At 36.8% G+C, this 21,934-nt stretch overlaps 1 protein-coding gene and 1 pseudogene across 2 annotated transcripts in view; both read left to right on the plus strand.

Annotated features, from left to right (window-relative positions):
- The window catches only part of NT5C3A (5'-nucleotidase, cytosolic IIIA), a 49,075-nt gene that overhangs the window by 13,485 nt on the left and 13,656 nt on the right, over positions 1-21,934 (plus strand). The window contains exon 2 of one of the 2 annotated variants that reach the window (XM_003279184.4): positions 14,138-14,192. The exons of the other annotated variant lie outside the window; for it this stretch is intronic. Within the exon in view, the coding sequence (XP_003279232.1) occupies positions 14,157-14,192 (36 nt within the window). The 5' untranslated portion in view covers positions 14,138-14,156. The remainder of the gene's footprint in view (positions 1-14,137; positions 14,193-21,934) is intronic. 2 annotated transcript variants of the gene reach the window in all.
- Positions 13,696-13,917, plus strand: LOC115830944 (annotated as a pseudogene).

Raw genomic sequence — 21,934 nt, forward strand, 5'->3', positions numbered from 1 at the left:
GTAGTTACTTTCCTAATTTTCTGTTAACTCACTTAGGAACTAGTTAGTTAAGTAGCACAGTCAGCATTCAGTTTGATTCTTGTACTCTGAAGCTTTTGGATAAAGTTTCCCTGTTTGGGTAATTTAAGCAGGTGTAGATTTGTTGCCAATTTTTATGGTTTTTTTTTGTTTTTTGTTTTTTTTTTTTTGAGACAGAGTCTCCCTCTTTCACCCAGGCTGGAGTGCAGTGGTGCGATCTTGGCTCACTGCAAGCTCCGTCTCCTGGGTTCACGCCATTCTCCCGCCTCAGCCTCCCGAATAGCTGGGACTACAGGCTCCCGCCACCATGCCTGGCTAATTTTTTTGTATTTTTAGTAGAGACGGGGTTTCACCATGTTAGCCAGGATGGTCTTGATCTCCTGACCTTGTGATCCACCTGTCTCGGCCTCCCAAAGTGCGGGGATTACAGCCGTGAACCACTGTGCCCGGCCTGTCATCAATTTTTAAAATTTTGATGTCTTTCTAAGCTAGATAAATAGAATAAAAATTCTATTTTGTGTATAATATGTACATAAAAGAGATTTTGTCACATGTTCCTAATTTTGGTAAGATAGGAAACTCTAGTGTTCCATAATTTTTGTTCTGTAATTATTTATGTATGGCTTATTTAGTAATGATATACAGTATCTTTTTCCTTTAACAAGTTATAGACTCTATGGCTTGAACAGAAGACAATCTTGTAAGGGAATGGGGTGGTCTTTGAAAGTTTAGTAGTTGGTAAGTCCTTGGTTCAAATCTCAGCGCTGCCACATTTTAATGGTTTGTCCTTGGACAAGATACTAAACTTTTCTAAGCTTCAATTTCCAGTTATCTAGAATGGGGATGATTCACCTAAATACTCTTATGCCTTGTTTACTTCAGGGTATTATATTAAGAATGTATTTTGTCTTTGTCATGCAATGTTGCTGTAAGGCCTAATAATAATAATTAATAAAGAATATGTTCTTAGTGTTTGTATTTTATTTCACTTGATGTTTTAAAATAATTATATTTTGGAGAATTCTAACAGTATACTATTTTAAGTGCCTTCCTGGATTAAGATTGAAAAAGAGATGATATACATAAAGTTGTAAACAGTGCTTACCACACAGTAGTTATTCAATAAATATTGCCCTTTCTTCTCCCCTCTGTTAATAAAGCTAATTTTGTCCAACTTACTTTTAGACATGATACTCTCTCAAAGTAGGTTTAATTATGTAATGCATTAAAAAAATTATCTCTAAACAATATTCCATTTGAGCCCTCAGATTTGGAGATAGCAGAATGTTTAGTGATGTCATACGTCTTTCTTAAAGTTTAAAAAGATAGGATATAGGGACATATCCAGCATTATGCCAAATTCTGAGCAACAATTTGTAACCTGAGCACTTAGCACTGTAGAAAACAGGGCCTGATTGATCCCTGAATGCCTGCCATAATCGTTGGAGATGATTAAAGTGACCCAGGGGGTCTTGGAGGCGTTGCATATATAATTATTTAATTTTGAGCTACTGAAATTTAATTTGGCTAAAACTATATGAGAAACATAAGTTATTATAGATAATAAAGCTTTAATATATATTTTACTCACTTTTGAATCCCTTCTAGTACACTTACAGCAAGCATAGATCATGTGATTCACTATAGATTTCAGAAGACTAACTTATGAGGTCCACATTCATGGGTTTCCAATCATGTGACCTAACTTTAAAGAAGTCTTAATAATTGGACTCGTGAGTACCTGAATTATGACCCAGCTTTTTATAAGGAATTTGTTCATTTTAAACTATTTACCAGGGCGGGCAAGGTGGCTCATACCTGTAATCCCAGCACTTTGGGAGGTGGAGGCAGGAGGATCACTTGAGCCTAAGAGTTAGAGAACAGCCCGGGCAAAATAAGGGGACCTCATCTCTACTAAAAATCAAATACATCAAAAAAAAAGAAAGAAAACACACACACACACACAAATCAAATATATCAATACCATAAATGAAGACTCCATTTATGTTATTGTCTTACATCCTGTTTTCTTGAACCTGACCTACCTATTGCATAATAAATGTCATTTCCTCTAAAAGTTTATTTAAATACAGAATTTAATCCTATTTAAGTAAGAAAGTAAAAGACACACACACACACATACACATATAAAAGCCAGGTGTGGTGGCGCATGCCTGTAGTTCCAGCTACTCGAGAGGCTGAGGCAGGAGGATCACTTGACCCCAGAAGGTTGAGGCTGGTAAGCTAAGATCATGCCACTGCACTCCAGTCTGGGTGATAGAGTGAGACCCTGTCTCAAATAAATAAATAATTTATCTATTTTATTTTGTATTGATTCTTTTTATATCATATAATACACATTGATATAAAAGTGAATCTAGATGAGCAAAAGAAATCTATAATTTTCACCACCTTAAAAGACCCCTATTTTAGTAAGTGTACTTCCTTTATTTTTCTATGTATATAATTAAGTATAGTTTTTTTACCCAAATGAAGTCATTCTGTAATGTTTTAAATCAAGATTATTTACTTAATTTGTTTATAAATTTATACTTATATTTTCATGACTATATTGTATTTATGCTATTATATCACATGGATATCATAACTATTTAAAAATTTATTGAATTGATGCATAGTATTCAACTCAAGTTTCACCCGCCAATCCTTCATATGATTTCAGATAATTTTGCTACTAGTTACTATTAATTCATGAATTTAAATCTCAAAATAATTTTGTTTATTGTTCTCTTGCCTTAGTATTTACTTAATGTGTTTATGTGGCACAATAAGAAGGGAGGGTAGTAAGTTAAATCTTACTTTTTACTCCTCATTTAGATGTACTCGATATAGTGCACCAATAATAAAAGCTTAAATTGCATTACCTTTTTGCCATTTTTAATATAACTTATAACAAAATAATGATCTTAAACAATATTGTTTGTTTCTTTTTAAGGGCAGGAATACCAATTGTGAGATGTAGAAGGAGTCCAAAATTAAAACAGAAAGCTTTTTATCTTGTTTCATTTCAATCATAGAGATTCAGCTATAGTAAAATAAAAACATTCGGGAGGCTGAGGTGAGAGGATTGCTTGAGCACAGGAGTTCAAGACCAGCCTACTATGCCCCATAGCAAGACCCCGACTCTTAAAAAAAAAAAAAAAAGAAGCCAGGTGTGGCATGGTGCACCTGTGGTCCCAGCTACTCCAGAGGCTGAGGCAGTAGAATTGTTTGAACCCGGGAAGTGGAGGTTGCAGTGAGCCGAGATTGCACCACTGCACTCCAGCCTGGGTGACAGAACGCGACTCCATCTCCAAAAAAAAAAAGTCAGTGCTAAGCATCTTGAAATATTCAAACATATGGCATTTGAAAGGAGAGCCAGGAAAGACTCCCCTCATTTGTGTTATTGTCTTACATCCTATTTTCTTGAACCTGACCTACCTATTGTAACATAAATGTCATTTCTGCTAAAAGTTTAAAACAGAATTTAATGTTTTTTAAGAAAGTAAAAAAGACATAGTTAATGTTCAACAATTTTACTTAAGTTTTTGAAAATTAAGTTACTTGATCTAGATTTTTGCAATTTTTTTTTTGAGACTGCCTCCCCCTGTCACACAGGCTGGAGTGCAGTGGCATGATTGCACTGCAGCCTCTACCTCCTGGGCTGAAGTGATCCTCCCACCTCAGCCTCCTGTGAAGTTGGGGCTACAGGCACATGCCACCACACTTGGCTAATTTTTTAACATTTTTTTTGTGGATACAGGGTCTCTCTATGTTGCCCAGGCTGGTCTCAAACTCCTGGGCTCAAGCAATCCTCCTGCTTCGACTTCCCAAGGTGCTGGGATTACAGATGTGAGCCTCAGCCCCAGGCCTAGATTTTTGCAAAGTTTAAGAAATACATCGAGATGGGAACCATAGGTTCTCCTCAGTTTGCATATACATATGTCTGTAAGTTCATAAGGCTGCAATCAGTCTCACTCACAGTCATCTACTAGGATAAGTTTTTGCAGTGATCTTAAATGATTAAAAGCATGAGGCTGGGTGTACTGGCCTAGCGCCTATGGTCCTTGGGAGATTGAGGTGAAAGGATCACTTGAGCCCAGGAGTTCCAAGCTTTAGTGTGCTGTGTCAATCAAGTGTCTGCACTAAGTTCGGCATCAATATAGGAACCTCCTGGGAGCAGGGGACCACCAGGTTGCCTGAGGAGGGGTGAACTAGCCCTCGTTGGAAACAGAGCAGGTCCAAACTCCTAAGCTGATCAATGGTGGGGTCACACCTGTGAATAGCCACTGTACTACAGCCTGGGCAACATAATGAGTCCCTGTCCCTATGTTTTTTTTAAAAAAATTTTAATTAAAAAAAAAAAATGAGGGCCGGGTGTGGTGGCTCACGCCTGTAATCCCATCACTTTGGGAGGCCAAGGCGGGCGGATCATGAGGTTAGGAGATCGAGACCAGCCTGAAAACATGGCGAAACCCCATCTCTACTAAAAATACAAAAATTAGCCAGGTGTGGTGGTGCATGCCTGTAGTCCCAGCTACTCGGGAGGCTGAGGCAGAAGAATCGCTTGAACTCGGGAGGCGGAGGTTGCAGTGAGCCGAGATTGTGCCACTGCACTCCAGCCTGGGTGACAGAGTGAGACTCCGTCTCAAAAAAAAAAAAAAAAAGGAAAATTTTCATTTGCCATTCATTTTCAAAAAATATAATAAGTGATTGTTTCATCCCTGTTTTCTGCTCCTTATACATTTTAAACCATATTCATATAAACATTTATAGTACCTTGTTTCAGTTCTATATTGAACAGTCATAATATTGAAGTCAATTCACTATTGTCTTCAGGGAAGTTTGAAGAGAAGTCACATACCTAGACTGATGTTTTGCATGTTTAAAAAAATCATCTTTCTATTTACATCATGAAGCAATTAGCAAGAACAAGTTTCACAAGAGTCAGTATAGATACTATTGCATCTCATCTACTAAATTGTCTTCCTTATATGGTGGCTTATTGTTTTGTTTGGAGTAACTTCCTAGGGTGTCATCCGATTTAAGTTTAAAAATACATTCCTTTTTGGAAAGGTAATTGGATTATAGTAGCCCAACTATAAGTTAGTAGGTAAGTCTAGATTGTATTGTTGGGAAATAACAATACTTGCTACAAGTTTTATGCGGGATTATGATGTGATTTCTTTTACATGCAACTTTTAATTAATGCAATGCCTTTGTTTACTTCCCTGTCTCAATGTTAAAGACAAATAATAAGTTATTAAAGCTTAAATTCATATATTTGGTTTTCTGTGGGCTTTTTGTTTTTTCATTATTTGGAATTTCTGAGAAATCTTTTGATGGCAAAATACGAAGTGATAATTTTTAGTTTTTCAAGTTGATTGAATAATTGACTATCTAAAAAGCTCTTAACTAGTTACTCAGAAATACAAATGGATATCCCTTTTTCCATTGATAAAGACATCCAGTTTCAGCGTTAAAAGGGGAGGAAAAAAAATCTTCCAAAGATGTGAATTCTGTACAAGTGCTGTGCTCTTTGGCATATGAATTTCAGATCCAGAGTTTGCTGCTAGGAGTGATAGGAGTGATTTCTGTTTCTATGTCGATAAGTAAATAAAACTCCAAGGCAACAGGGCCTAGTTATTGTGTACAGAGGTGAAAGTCCATTGTGCAGTTAAAGAAACTGTCTTTTCAACTTCGTACTTCCATATCCTTTCTATCCCTTCTCAAAAAAAATTTTTTTTAAGTGCCCTAGAGCTATTAGAAACAAAATTCAGTGTCTTTGATTCAGTGCTTTGCTTGTGTCCTTATTCCTTTCTTGTGGCATATTTTTTAAACATTCTTACTCATTCATAGACTTCTCAAGCCCTCTCGTGTTATGTGTTGCCCAGAGACAGCCTGATTTAGTTTGGTTCAAAATGTGTCCCATACAAAATTAGCCGGGCATGGTGGTGCATGCCTGTAATCCCAGCTATTCAGGAAGGCTGAGGCAGGAGAATCGCTTGAACCTGGGAAAGCAGAGGTTGTGGTGAGCCCAGATAGCGCCATTGTACTCCAGACTGGGCAACGGGAGTGAACCTCTGTCTCAAAAAAAAAAAAAAAATGTGTCCCAACTCTTGTACATTAAGTCACATAAGTAGTAAGTGACTTAACTTCTCCTGACTTCAGATTATTTATCTATAAAAAGGGAGGAAGTATTATTTTTCTCTTAAAATTATACCAATTAAATTACAATGTACATAAAGGGCCATCGCATGCTTCTGGGACTTTGAAAAAGCAAGAAAGTGCTTGATACATGTTAGTCCCTCTTCCAGGGACATCCCACCAGTCCCACTATCTCACTTCCACCCCACTCCTACCACATACACACTGGATGGAATTAAAAAGATGAAGTTCCTTATGGACAGGAAGCGACATCCATATTCCCTCTCTTCTCTGTTCTCCTTAGAATCAGACTAGCAGGACAGGCGCACACACCAGCAGAGCCCAAACCACCTACCCTTAGAGACCAACACTGCCCTTGATAGGATACCAGCCAGCTTTCTTTTCATGCCATAAAGTGTTTTGTTTTGGAGCCGACAAAGCTGGCTGGATTCCTTGCTTCTGTGTCTCCATTAGAAACATTGTTTCAAACAATCCAACCATATGATGTTGACTGGGTTTTTAACTTTCCTTTCTGATTATGGACATGATGGGTGCTACTCCTATGACGTTTTTAACACGCTATTTAAATTTCCCAAGGAGCACATTTATTTTCTAAAACTCAGGTTGTAAAAATGGCCCCTTAATGTCATTACAAATACTGTCTTATGTATTCTATTTTAAACTTTCCTATACTTGTATAAAGATTTTTCCTCCTCAAATTAGACTCTTGCTGTAGATATTATAACTTTTTTCAATCAATAGTAGACCATATGTCTGTAAATACTCAGCTCATGGAGCAGTACTGTGCAGTGATCTGAAACATGGATTCTGAAGTTAGAACTGAGTTTGAATCCATTTCTGCGACTTATCAAGTATAAGGCTTAATTTGCTCACCAGTAAAATGAGAATAATACTAGCACATACCTTCTAGGGTTGTTTATAAGTATTATATGAGACAAGGAATGTCAAGTGCTTAGAGGCATCTGGCACATAGTAAACACAATACATTTTAGCTATTCATAATAATCGTTTTTAAGAGCAGTATAATTTTATATTTTATGTATGTATTACAGCTTATTCATCTCTTCTGTATTAGTGAACATTTAAATATTGGCCATTTAGGTTGCTTCCAGTTTCCCAGAATTATAAAACAAATTTGCAGTATACATCCTGGCAGCTAAAGTTTTGTGTACTGCCTAATTTCTTTAGGAAAAATTTCTAGATACAAAATTGATATGTCAAAGGGAATGTATATTTCTAATGCTTTTAATAGTATTTCTAAATTGCACTCCAAAAAGATTGTAGAACTATCATTTCAATATTCTTGATTGTTGAAAGTGATCTGTGAATCATCGTTCAAAGTGATGTATTTTAAATTCTTAACCATTGTCAACTATAGTAATATTAAAGGACATTTAAGTCATCATTTTCATACATAATACAGAAATATTTTAGAAATGGAGCCCTTTGTGGCCCTTGAGTCTTCATTACTGATTAGAGATAATAGGCTGTCCTCTTAGAGAAGTGTTTCATTATGAATTTTATTATTTTATTAAAGTAAGATAGCAGTGTCAAAGGTTTCACGTTTGGTAGATACAAATTTGGATAGTTTTGTATTTTGGTTTTTGTTTTTTTTTGTTTTTGTTTTTGAGACAGTTTTGCTCTTGTTGCCTGGGCTGGAGTGCAGTGGCGTGATCTCAGATCACTGCTACCTCCGCCTCCCAGGTTCAAGTTATTTTCCTGCCCTGAGTAGCTGGGATTACAGGTGCCTGCCACCAGGCCCGGCTAATTTTTTGTATTTTTAGTAGAGATGGGGTTTCATCATGTTGGCCAGGTTGGTCTCAAACTCCTGACCTCAGGTGATCCACCCACCTAGGCCTCCCAAAGTGCAGGGATTACAGGCATGAGCCACCGCACCTAGCCTGGATAGTTTTTTAACACCAATTTTAACAGCAATTTAAAATTTTTTTCATGTTGTTTTTAATAGACAACAACACTTCACAAAATTTGATTACAAATATTACCTACACTGGATTTCTCTGAGGACAGTAGAGAGAAAGCCGATAATAAAAATGTATTTACATAAGTACAGTGTAGCCATGTTCCTAATGATAAAGTTTCCCAGAGCCCATGGCATAACTTATCTATCAGGTCCTGACACATGGTATCAGCATATTGCCACCCTACTACTCAGGTTAAAAGCAAGACTAGTTCTCTTTTAAAAATAAAAATAAAAATATTTTCTGCATGACAGTTGGACTGCTCTTATTTTTAACAGGAAGGAAATTTTTCCCCAAGTTTTTAAAAATAGAAATTAATTTTTATTTTCAGATTTTATGGCTGGTCTTATTAAAAGTATAGGAAAATATAAAAATTACTTTAAATCCCACAGCCCTTTGATAAAGACTATTAACAGTCTTTTGACTACATTTGCATATATCATGTCTTTTTGTTTATGGACTTTAAGTGAGCTAATCTTTTTTTTAATTGTGGTAAAATATACATAATATAAATCGTACCATTTAAACCGTTTTTAAGCATTTCATTTGGTGGCATTAAGTACATCTACACTGCCGTGCAACCATAACCACTGTCCACTCCAGAACTCTTTTCATCTTCTAAAACTGAAACTCTATCCGTTGAGCAATAATTCCCCATCCTCCTCCTCCAGCCCTGGCAACAGCAACCTAATCTTTTTAACTTGTATTAAAATAGAATATACAGAAAAGTTCACATATCAGAAGTACACTGACAAACCACTGACAAACCACGAGGAAGGGAATGTTTTTAAGTGTTAGTGTAGAGGTTCCTCTTTTCTTTCCAGAGCCAGTTGCCAGTTCTAATAGTACAGATTTACCTTCTCTTTAATCCTCACATAACTTCAATTGATAATGTTATGTAGATTGACTGGTGACTAGCTCAGAGCTAGCGAGGCTGTAACCAAGAGCATATATAAAGTACTGTGCAGCAGTGCGTCACAAGGTTTTTGCATAGGGCTTAGTCAAGGCTTTTGGAACCGCCCTCAGTTGCACCTTGTGCTATATTAGTACTTCTCAGACAGGAAGAATTTTCTTTTGCTGGTGTAGCTCGTGTGGTTACCTTCAGGGTAAGTGTGTACAGTTCATGTAAATGAGTTTCTCTTGTCTAACTTTGTGATTCTTATTTGATTCTATAACTTACTGAAATTTTGGGCATTTTGAAATACAAACTTAAGAAATAAAAGAATGTTCCAGTATAATGCAAAACTTCTTTATAATTTGTGAAGAAATGAATGTGCAAAACTTTGAACAGTCTTAGGTCTCAGAAATTACATTTTATATGTTCTAATTTTAAGAGCTTCTTGTTTTACATGTAGATGTTGAGAAAAAACAAAGTACCTTCAGAAGTGTCTTTCCAGGTTCAGGGGAAACACTCTAAGATTCAATTTTGTTGTTCATTCAGTTGATATGTGACTCAGTTTTACTGACAGCCACAAGCTTTGTGTTACTAGGATTAGGAACAGTTTATTATGGGTAGTAATAAAGATTATCAATTTTTATTTTGTGCATGTGAGCTTTACCCAGGAATTTATAGAATGGGATTATCACTGGTATGTTTTATGAATTCATAAAAGCTAGATTACTGATTTATAACAAATTATATATTGAAAATTAAGATTCAAAAATTTATATTACAGTAAAAGCCTAGAATATTATGGCTGAGTTATATTTAAATAATTGAATTCTCTACACTTTACAGTTTTTTTTCCTTTTAATCAGAGAAGTTAGATCATGCTGCAGACCATTTCTTAAAGCAGTTTGCTTGGTTTTTATTGGCAGCCTGCATCCAAGCCCGGCATCTCTGGGTATTGCTTGTCACCTATGCTGTTGTTCTAGGACAGAAGAACTCAGAGTGTCTTAAGAGTTGTCAGTATAAATTACTTAGTTTCCATGTGCTGTGTGTGTGGTTTACTTATCTTGAAAAAATGCTATTAGATATTAGAGGCAGTGAGCGTGGGAAGGATAGAGGAATAAATTCTAAACATTGAAATTGTTTATATGCATAAATATCCACAAAATTCTGACTCAGTAGCTGCTTTACCATTTGGAAAAATTGGTTAAAATTGCCCATTTTTAAATAACTAGCTTTTGAAATCTGTTTTTTCCTCTTTCCTCCTATATCCTGTTCTACCCCTCCCACTCTTTGCTATTTAGTTTCATTTTTGTTTTATGCCTGTATCGAGAAAGTTTCACTTTGCAGCGTGTGTGTTTCTTTTTCCCCACCGCTGAGTTGGAAATCTAATTAGGGAGAATTATTTAAATGCCCCCCGCAAATTATTACAACCATCCAGAAAAGATGAACTTAGTTTGATTTTGCATGTGCTAATCACCCTAAGAAAGTAACATTAAAACAAAACAAAACAAAACAAAAAATCCAAGCTTAAGAAAGTCAAATAGTACAGGTTACTGAAACAGTGTAGGAAAAATTGATTCATCATGGATGTTTGGTACTGTTGCTGATACTGTGTCCATATTATAGTAATATATGCCTTTTCTTATGTGAGTAATACACAGTTTAGCATTCACAATTTTATTACCTTATCAATGTAGTTTACATGTTTCTGCGAGTATCACAATTAAAGCAGTCACAATTTTTAAAGCTATATTTCTTTTTCATTTTCCTGTAAGACAGAGTCAAGTAGACCTTTAAAAGTAATCAGTTTGCATTCAGGTACTTCAAGACTTGCTTTAAATCAGGTAATTTTTTTTCATGTAGACATACCAATCAATTTTCATTAATTGACTTGTAAACTATCATCAGAATGAAATACCGTGATAACTAAAGTTTTCAGTTATCAAGTTTGTGTTAAGTTCTTACCTCTTGCTTCAGTCTTTAGCCTTGTCCTACATATTCCTTGTAAAGAACTCTGCTATAGTAGAGACCTTAATCTCATACAAAAAGCACACAAAGTAATTATTTTCCAGTTTCCACATTTTCCAGTTCACATTTAAAGACTCTGAAGACTTAAAATGTTAAAACTTCCTTTGAAGACAGTTCATAGTTCAAGGGCAGTATTTTCTATTTTTGAACACGTCTTCTACACTTGATGTGTTTTTTCCAGCAACTCTTCTCTTGAAGCATCTGCAACAGATGACCATTGGCAAAGTAAGCCAGAACTTTATATACCAGGTATAGGTTTACAAGCCTATTGGTTTAAAAATACTCTGCCCTAATTTTCAGTGTCTTCCTTAGAATAGTGCCAGAATGCTGACATTTTACACCTGAGTCTTTACACTTTTTAAATGATAAGACCTTAGAGTAATTTTTGTATAAGGACTGCAGTATCACTTTATGTGAGATTATCTTTGAACAAAGATAAATTCTGGTCAGATTGCCAGTGAGGACTGGCAAGAATGAAAGATCTTCAGTTGAAATTTGCATAGTATTCATGAATTGTTGGTATACTTACCAAAAAAAAAAAGATCCTAAAGTTGGCCATCAAATTTCTTATCACTCTTTGTTTTTATTTGATGAGACCGTGAGAAAGATGATCATTCTTTTACCAACTTATACTGACTTTTTTCCCCTTTAAACTCAAAATGTATGTTCCAAAAAGAGCCATACTTCAGAGGTAGAGACTAAAGAGGATTTCTACTACCTGAATGTGTAACAAAAAGATCTTAGATTCCTAGATATTAAAATGTGTTTAATTCTTCACTGCGTGAATTGTTTGCCCTTGGGCTTTTCAAATGTTTCACAGATTATGCGGTATTTTTATAAACTCTACAGTACTTTTCCACAGTCTCCACACTCTTCCTTTTTTTCAAGCTAATGAGATGGTTTTATTTAAATAGTGCTCTTTGAGAAATCTAGACCACTTTTCACATGTTAAACATCAAAGAAAAGCTGTAAGCATTTAATAATTAGGCTTTGATTGCTATGAAGAAATAGACTTGCATGCAGCTTCTATAATATCTTGTTTGTTAAAAATCTGGATGACTATGACAAAAAAAGTTAGACCAAGGAAATTCTACTTAAACTTGACTATAATCATCTAAGCTAAAGACTACTAATCCCCAAACTACCATTATATTTTGAGGGTGGTGATCAAATGTTTTATGAGTTATATAGTGTATGTGTGTATATATATATCTGTACAAAGATATATACACATACACATCTTTATATCGATATATATACACACACTCATACTGCAGATACATTCTTTTTCAGATGTGAAAAATTGCAAGTTATCATCTTACTATTTGGAAATCGTATTTACTCAATTCTAAGATGCCATCAATTATGAGACTATCAACTTACTAGCAGGCTTTCTGAGAGAGGGAGAAAAAGACATTTTGTAATTTCATGGACTTAAAATGGAAGGGCGTAGGGACTGAATTTTAGAATTTGAGAAAATTTGATGTATCTGCTATAACACCTTTTAGTTACAAAGAACACAGATCTAATGTCCAACTTATATTACTAGAGTTTAAGAAAAAGTCAGATATTTTCTCCCTTTCAACTAAGTTGCCATTTTTAAATAGCGCTTTAATTATAAAATTTTACTTATCTGAAATAAAGTAAAAGTAAAGCCATTATGGAACAAACATAGATTAGTAATTTTCCCTAAGATTTATACTACCAACACAGCAACAACAAAAAACCTTAGAATAATGATGAGAGATATTTTAAAAACTGCTTCCTTTTGTTTGATGAACAGATATGTTTAAACTTCACCCAGACCCTAAAAGGTTCATTCAGTTGATAAACACTGTCACATACCTATTTTGTGCTAGACACAATGCTCGATTCAAATACAGCTCATGTCTTAGTCATATCATATTTAAAAATTAAAGATTTTAGGCCAGGTGCAGTGGCTCATGCCTGTAATCCCAGCACTTTGGGAGGCAGAGGTGGGCAGATCACGAGGTCAGGAGATCGAGGCCATCCTGGCCAACATGGTGAAACCCCATCTCTACTAAAAATACAAAAATTAGCCAGGCGTGGCGGCATGCGCCTGTAATCCCAGCTACTTGGGAGGCTGAGGCAGGAGAATCACTTGAACCCGGGAGTCAGAGGTTGCAGTAAGCCGAGATCATGCCACTGCACTCCAGCCTGGCAACAGAGAGCAAGACTCCATCTCAAAAAAAAAAAAAAAAAAAAAAAAAAAAAAAAAAAAAAAAAAAAATTACAGATTTTAATATGAGAAAATTGAAGGAAAAATTGGACTTTTGTGTTATGTCTTCCCTTTGTTCTGTCTGTATATTCCTGTATTGATTCGGTAGTAGCAATGCATAATTTTCCCACAAACTTCATCCTTACATGTAGAGAAAGTGTTGATAAAATATTCTGGCAATAAAGTGCTCTTTGCAAATATGTACTTCATTTTCACTGTTTATTCAATTTTAATATCATATAAGTTCTTATAGGAAAGCCTCAGATTTTCCATACAAAATGTTTAATCCAAAACTATGCTGGATAGAGTAAAACCCTTGCTGAGCTTCTTAGAAAAAAAAAAAAAGATGCTTTATGTGTCAAATATAGGCTATGTTAAATCATAACAAAGCCTTTTTGCCTCATTGCTCTCCCGAAAGCAAGGTGGGTCACCAGCAGCCCTACTGGAGCCACCCACGGAAGTTGGGCCAGGGTTCTCGCTCTTGTCACATCTGCCCAAACCAACATAGTCTGATCTGGAAACACGGCCTCAATATGTGCCGCCAGTGTTTCCGTCAATACGTGAAGGACACAGGTTTCATTGAGTTGGACTAAGTGATCTTCCTTGAATGGATTATCCAAGGCATCCACCCAATAAAAGAAACCATGTTAGTTCTTTGTACATAAAATAAACATTTTTAAAAAACAAAATAAGTCATGCCAAAAATACCACCTTAATATATTATTGGCATAACAGGAAGAACCTGAAATTTATGTGTGTCACGTGTACTTTTTTTTTTTCTCTTTTGCTGTGACATCACCTGGGAAAATCCAGAAGATTGGATAACCAAGAAATGACTAATCAAGAGTCTGCCGTACATGTGAAAATGGTGGGTATTTGCCTATTTCCAGTTCCATTTATTAATGGTAAATCTTCACCACTTTTACCTCTGTCTCTAACCAGATAATTATGGGACTGAAATTTTATACAACTCTTTCTTCACAGTGCATCACAAAATAAACCTCAAATACTTACTGAGTTGAATTTCAAATTATCTTTAAAATGTTTTTGCTTGAAATCTAATGCACATTATTGTGCTTCTCAGAATATAAAATGTTTCCCCTATTCCTTTTTACGCTAAATTTTCTTTGCTCAGGAATAATACACTTAAATCATACAGTGTGAAATACATTATTGTAGGCTTTCAAATTTAAATGACAAGCATTCAGAAATTTTTAAAATACTTACTTGCATGACAATAGAGTTGCATTATATATACTAGGATGAGATAGGAAATGTACAGGCTTTGGAGTCAGAACTGGCTTCATATCTTAACTCATTCTGGCCGGGCGCCTGTAATCCCAGCACTTTGGGAGGCCGAGGCGGGCGGATCACGAGGTCAGGAGATCCAGACCACGGTGAAACCCCGTCTCTACTAAAAATACAAAAAATTAGCCGGGCGTGGTGGCGGGCGCCTGTAGTGCCAGCTACTCAGAGAGGCTGAGACAGGAGAATGGCGTGAACCCGGGAGGCGGAGCTTGCAGTGAGCCAAGATTGCGCCACTGCACTCCAGCCTGGGCGACAGAGCAAGACTCCGTCTCAAAAAAAAAAAAAAGGAAAATGTGAAGTTCCTAATAACCACAGATTAAGCATTCATTAAATATTAATCTACTCTATTATGTTAGTGAGGGTTTTAACTGTGTAACTGACATTTATTTGCATATGTGGAAAGAAATTACATCTGTTCTCCATATTCACAGTGATAAAATCTTAAAAACAACAATTTAAAAAAATCCTTTCTTTTAAAGGGAACAACTGCCCCATGATCTCTTGTTTTCTCTTTGTGTTCTTTTTATTGTTGTGCCTCCTCTTCTGTTCCGTTTATTTTTTCAGCTTTCTCTTTCTCTCTAGCTTTTTTCTGGCCTATAAACTAGAGCGTGACACACCAAGCAAGCAGCATTTTGTCACGCTTAATAAATCTCTTGTTCATCTTTACCTCAACCAGTGTAGGATCAGAGGTGAAAGTTCACTCAAAATGGTGATTAAGTCATCGTCAGTTTAGTTATTGCTCTTAGGCTGATGCGTATGAAATTGTTTTTATATGTCAAATATAGTCCAATATTGCCAGTTTTATGTGGTTCAACCTAATAACAGCTCTTTGCATCCGTTGAATGATTGGCACTTGATTCATTGGAATTGAGCATATCTCTTTGATACACAGAATTAAACCAGTCTAAAACTTATTTTCTTGTTTGGGTTGACTTTTTTTTAACTTAGGTGAACACAAGCAGTATAGGAATTCCCTGACATATAGACAGTGTTAATTCTCTTTGTATGATGTTGTTACTTGGGTCCTAGAGCCCTCTAGAAGGTGTCTGTGGAGGCAAGTAGCAGTGTATTCACCCCACAGTTGTTCAGACTGTTGAAGAAAAACAAGCCAAAAGATTTTTTTTAACTATTATTGCATTAATTTACACAATTTTTACCTTGGGTTTGCTTTCCTAAAAATACTGATAGGTCTGGCTGGGCGTGGTGGCTTACGCCTGTAATCCCAGCACTTTGGGAGGCCGAGGTGGGCAGATCACGAGGTCAGGAGGTTGAGACCATCCTGGCTAACACGGTGAAACTCTGTCTCTACTAAAAATACAAAAAAATTAGCCAGGCGTGGTGGCGGGCACCTGTAGTCCCAGCTACTCGAGAGGCTGAGGCAGGAGAATGGTGTGAACCCGGGAGGCGGAGCTTGCAGTGAGCCGAGATCACGCCACTGCACTCCAGTCTGGGCGACAGTGTGAGACTCCCTCTCAAAAAAAAAAAAATAGATAGATAGATAGATAGATAGATAGATAGATAGATAGATAGATAGATCTTTTATATTGACAACTTTATAGCATGTTATTCTTCACTTCTCAGCAGGATTGAGATCTCTCTGTCCAGACTTTTTACATGCACACTTCTCTGTGTACACTTAAGTTCTATACGAACAGAGCTATTTCTCTTTTTCCCATATTAGACCCTGCACTTTGATTCCTCCCTAATCTCAGCATATCTAAATCCTGTTTCTCTTCCAGAGCCTACCTCTGTTGGCTCTTCCTCCTTTGACCCCAGAAGAAGAAATCTTTGTCTCTTCTACTCCTCTTACATTTTATCTGGACATCTTGGCAATGTATTAATTATTTGGGTTTCTATTTTTTAATCCACATTAGAGAATATGCACCTTGAGTATAAGATTTATATTTTGTGTATCTCTTACAGGGGGGCTTCACACACTGTCTTATACTTAATATGTGGTGAAGGAATGAAAGAATTTGGCCTACATTATCTTAATGTGGAAACAGACCAAATATGTATGTAATAGGCAAGGGAAATCGCTATTACTAAAATTTAATAGTGCATAATCTTCCAAATAAATCTGAGAATCATCTATGTGTGGGGGTAAATGTACCAGTTTGAATAGGTGGCTTTAAATCTATACTTTCTGTGTAGTTGGATAAAAACTCTAGTGCCTACTTCTTTGTACCACTGCAGTAATTAAGTCTTTTGTTGCTACCAAATATAAACAATGGAAAACCAAGAAAGAATATTTCTCTGAGAACATCTGACTGAAATTTCTTAAGTGATTCAAACTAATTTTTATGTGGGCTATTTCCAGAAAAATGTAGCATAATACTAACGTGATTTAAAATACACTGAGGCTGGGTGCTGTGGCTCGTGCCTGTTATCCCAGCATTTTGGGAGGCTGAGGCAAGAGGATCACTTGAGCTCAGGAGTTTGAGACCAGCCTGGACAACATAGTGAGATCCGTCTCTACAAAAATTAAAAAATTAGCTGGACATAGTGTCAGATGCCTGTAGTCCCAGCTACTCTAGAGGCTAAGGTGGGAGGATCTATTGAGCCCAGGAGGTCAAGTCTGCAGTGAGCTGTGATCACGCCACTGCACTCCAGCCTGGGTGACAGAGTGAGACCTTGTCTCAAAAATTTTAAAATAGGTCGGGTGCAGTGGCTGATGCCTATAATCCCAACACTTTGGGATGCTGAGGCAGGCAGATTGCTTGAGCCCAGGAGTTCAAGACCAGCCTGGGCAACACTACAAAACCCTGTTTCTACAAAAAAATGCAAAAATCAGCCAAGGGTGGTGGTGAGCCCCTGTAGTCCCAGTTACTTGAGAGGCTGAGGTGAGGGGATCACCTGAGCCCAGGAGGTGAAAGTTGCAGTGAGCCAAGATCACGCCACTGCCCTCCAGCCTGGGTGACAGAGCAAGACCCTGCCTCAAAAAAATAAAAAAACATAAAAGTAAATTTTTTTTTTTTTTTTTTGGAGACCGAGTCTCACTCTGTCACCCAGGCTTGGAGTGCAGTGGCGAAATCCTGGCTCACTGCAACCTCCGCCTCCCAGGTTCAAGCAATTCTCTTGCCTCAGCCTCCCAAGTAACAGGGATTACAGGTGTGTGCCACCACGCCCAGCTAATTTTGTATATTTAGTAGAGACGGGGTTTCACCATGTTACCCAGACTGATCTCCAACTTCCGACCTCTGGTGATCCGCCTGCCTTGGCCTCCCAAAGTGCTGGTATTACAGGCATGAGCCACCATGCCTGGCCTTTTTTTGTTTGTTTTTGAGACAGAGTCTTGCTCTGTCACCTGGGCTAGAGTGCAGTGGTGCCATCTTGGCTCACTGCAACCTCCACCTCCCGGGTTCAAGTGATTCTCCTGTCTCACCCTCCAGAGTAGCTGGGATTACAGGCGTGTGCTACCATGCCCAGCTATTTTTTGTATTTTTAGTAGAGACAGAGTTTCACTGTGTTGGCCAGGCTGGTCTCAAACTCCTGACCTTAGGTGATCCGCTGGCCTTGGCCTCCCAAAGTGCTGGGATTGCAGGCATCAGCCACCGTGCCTGGCCAAAAATAAATTTTAAAAATAATAAATAAATGAAACTCATATAGATGAACATACATACTTATAAATTAAAAGAACAAGTAATTTTTTTAGTCTTGGTTAAAATATGAATTGTTTTCTCTGTACATTGTGGATTGTACTAACCCTTAGTTTATTTTGTTTTTTATTTTTAGTTTAAGAATAGTCATTGTTATAAATAGAATGTATTTGTGTGTGTTTTTTAATACAAAATCTTTTTATTTATTTATTTTTTTGAGACAGGGTCTCACTGTGTCACCCATGCTGGAGTGCAGTGGCATGATGTCGGCTCACTGCAACCTCTGCCTCCCGGGCTCAGGCAATCCTCCCACCTTTGCCTCCGAGTATCTGGGACTACAGATGTGCACCACCATGCCCGGCTAATTTTTGTATTGTTTGTAGAGATGGGGTTTCGCCATGTTGCCCAGCCTGGTCTCGAACTGCTGAGCCCAAGTGATCCTCCCGCCTCGGCCTCCTAAAGTGCTGGGATTACAGGCATGAGCCACCATGCCTGACCATGTTTTCTTTTTTAATCAAAATTTAATATAATTTGAAATCTAGTTCAAACAGAATTAAACTTTGAAGTTGTCATAATCTCATCCTGGAAATTAGGATTATCCCTAGTCTGGAATATTATCATTGGATTGATGATACCAAGCCACACCCAGAAATTTGGTAACTGTACTATGGAGCTTCTTATTTTTATCTTATCCCAGTGTATCCACAAGATCATATCAAATAATCCAATATTACAATTGAGTTGTGGATAAAATGGCATAACTTTGAAATCCATTTCATCTCTATAAATATATTAAGTATTGGTCAAAATAAATGAATTTTAGATCTTTCTTAATCATTTTTGGTGTTCATTCAGATTTGGCATCAATCAACCAACATACCCTGATTCTTTTCAGGAAGGCATTGCTCCCTCCCCAACATTTTACACTGTGGCTTTACTATAAAATGAGTTTGTTCTCTTTTTATCACAAATGATGGAAATTTTTAGCTTCTTATTTATTTTTCATAAAATTGTATCATAATCAAATTGAAAATTTTTCAGACAATTCAAAATACCTTGCCCTTCAAATTTGAAGTATCATTATTTATGTGCCACCAAACCGTGTCTGTGTTTTTCTAAGAGGGATATAGACAGAAGGACTTTGTGGAGGTAACAAAAGTATGTGATCTCATGCAACAGTTGGGGCATGTTCAACAACAACCACAACAAAAAGTATGTGATGTATTTCATCATACTTCTACAGTGTGCTTATATTATGATACTCTTTGACATATTCCATACAAGAGTCTTTGATTCTCTTTCTTAGGCTATATTATAAAGTATTTGAGTAAAATACCTAATATCTCAAGTTCTTGTGAAGTATTTCTCATATAGATCAGTGACATTGATTGTGTATTGCAGGAGAGGAGTATAGTATACTGTATAACCCAAGACAGATAGAATGGTCATTTTTATATTTCTTATACCTATTTCATCATTATTTTACTCCCGTGCCATTTGTATATTCACTACTTATTTATCTGAAAATGAATGGTTGTATGTTGTACAGGAGCCACCAGTGCCTTTAGCTACTGGTTCTCTTTCATCCATTGTGATTTAAGGTAAACCAGTATTGGCTGGGCATGGTGGCTCACACCTGTAATCCCAGCACTTTGGGAGGCTGAAGCGGGGAGATTGCTTGAGCCCAGGAGTTTGAGACCAGCCTGGGCAACACAGCAAGATCTTATCTCTATAAAAATAAAATAAACCAATCTTACATTTGTTAGTGTAGCAGAAACCAGCCTTCTTCGAAGTGGTCTTGGTGTGATTCTCCTATCTGTTATCAAAAACTTGAAACTGATTTGTCTGAGGCAAGACATCTTAGTATGGGTACACTGAAATCGAATATTTAATTTTTTTGGTGAAAAAATAGTCTATGATATATATCCTGTGTTGCTTTCACCATAATGGATTGGTTATTGAATCAAACATATGCTGATTGCTGTGCATCTGCCAGTTAAGGCTGAGGTAAGAACAGAAATTAGTTGTCAAGAGATAAACTTACTAGCTGAGGTATTTGTAAGGGAGTTAACAGAAGTGATATTCCAAAACAGCAGTGGTCCCTAAAACTCAGCAGAAAAGCAGAGTAAATACTACTCATCATCATATCCCTAGCATTTAGCAAGAGTGTGTGGCACAAAGTAGACACATGGTAAATATTGGTTAGGCGAGTGAATGGGTTAATGTATGAAAAAAAAGTAGGAACCAGTGCCTATCTGCCTTTCCATCTATTGAAAAATCACCATAAAATACATAGATAACCTTTAATCCATTGAAACTCATCCAGTTGAGTTAAAAGGGTTAGTTGCATTGCAGGTTATCCTACATCAAGGTTAGTTGCATTGCAGGTCATCCTACTTAAATATGGCTTTTTAAAATTAAGTGTATTGTAGGTGGTAGATCTTTCATCCATGCAGAAAATTTTAATGTTAGCACTTTTCTTTTCTCTACACTTTCTTTTTTTTTTTCAAGCTCCACCTCCCGGGTTTATGCCATTCTCCTGCCTCAACCTCCCAAGTAGCTGGGACTACAGGCACCTGCCACCACGCCCAGCTAATTTTTTGTGTTTTTAGTAGAGACAGAGTTTCACCATGTTAGCCAGGATGGTCTCAATCTCCTGACCTCATGATCCGCCCGCCTTGACCTCCCAAAGTGCTGGGATTACAGGCGTGAGCCACCGTGCCCGGCCTCTTTCCTCTACACTTTCGTTATCATCTTCCAGTCTTTGGAAGACAGTCTATCCTTTTTCTGATTTTTCTACTCTTGCCCATTATGTAGGAACAACACGGCATCTGATAGACTTACATGGTGAGATTCTCTCGTAGTAAAGATAGAAGGTCCAGGGAATTTTTGTAACCATGTCCACGACACATATGAACTATGTTAATACTACTAATAACATACCCAGAATAAAAACATATAAATAAAGATTATCCAATACAAACCAGTATAGAACTTGGATTTGAGGTACTATTATTGCCTATACTGTATAACTGACTATAAAATGAGGCATAATTTTCTCCTCCTAGTTGTATTGTACATGTACTATGAGAGCTTGTACTGATTTTTCCTCTAATCAGTTTCATTCTATTTGTGATAAAGTAGCTAGTAACAAGAAATAATACTTAAGATTAAATTGTTGAGCAACCCTAAAGTCTTCATAACTCTGTAGTAGTAGCCTACACCCATTTTTTTAGATGGGTCTTGCTATGTTGCCCAGCTGGTCTCAAACTCCTGGGCTCCAGTGATCCTCAGCTTCCAAGTAGCTGGGATTACAGGCATGTGCCACTGTGCCTGGCACAATACTTTTTGGCAGTTATCTCAATTTGAAATAAATCTATTGTAAAATGTGTGCCAAAAACAGTATATTATTTGGGAAATAGTACAATAAAAAGAGCAAAGATCTTGAAGCAGCTTTTCAAATTTAAAATATTTTAAATGTATTTTAATTATACAAAGACAAAGTTTTGGGGGAATAATGGTGATAATTGCTTCCTTTCTGCTCAGGAACATTTTAAAATATAAATATGTAGGCAAGCTAAATGTATGTATAAAGTCATAAAAGCCAGATGCAAAAGTATATAATGAGGATGAGCTAAAACTATGTGCATATATATGCATGTTTCAGAGGGATATGCTCAAGGTATTATATTAGTATTAGGGT

This window comes from Nomascus leucogenys, chromosome 17 (genome assembly GCF_006542625.1).
Source record: "Nomascus leucogenys isolate Asia chromosome 17, Asia_NLE_v1, whole genome shotgun sequence".
NCBI classification, from domain to species: Eukaryota; Metazoa; Chordata; class Mammalia; order Primates; family Hylobatidae; genus Nomascus; species Nomascus leucogenys.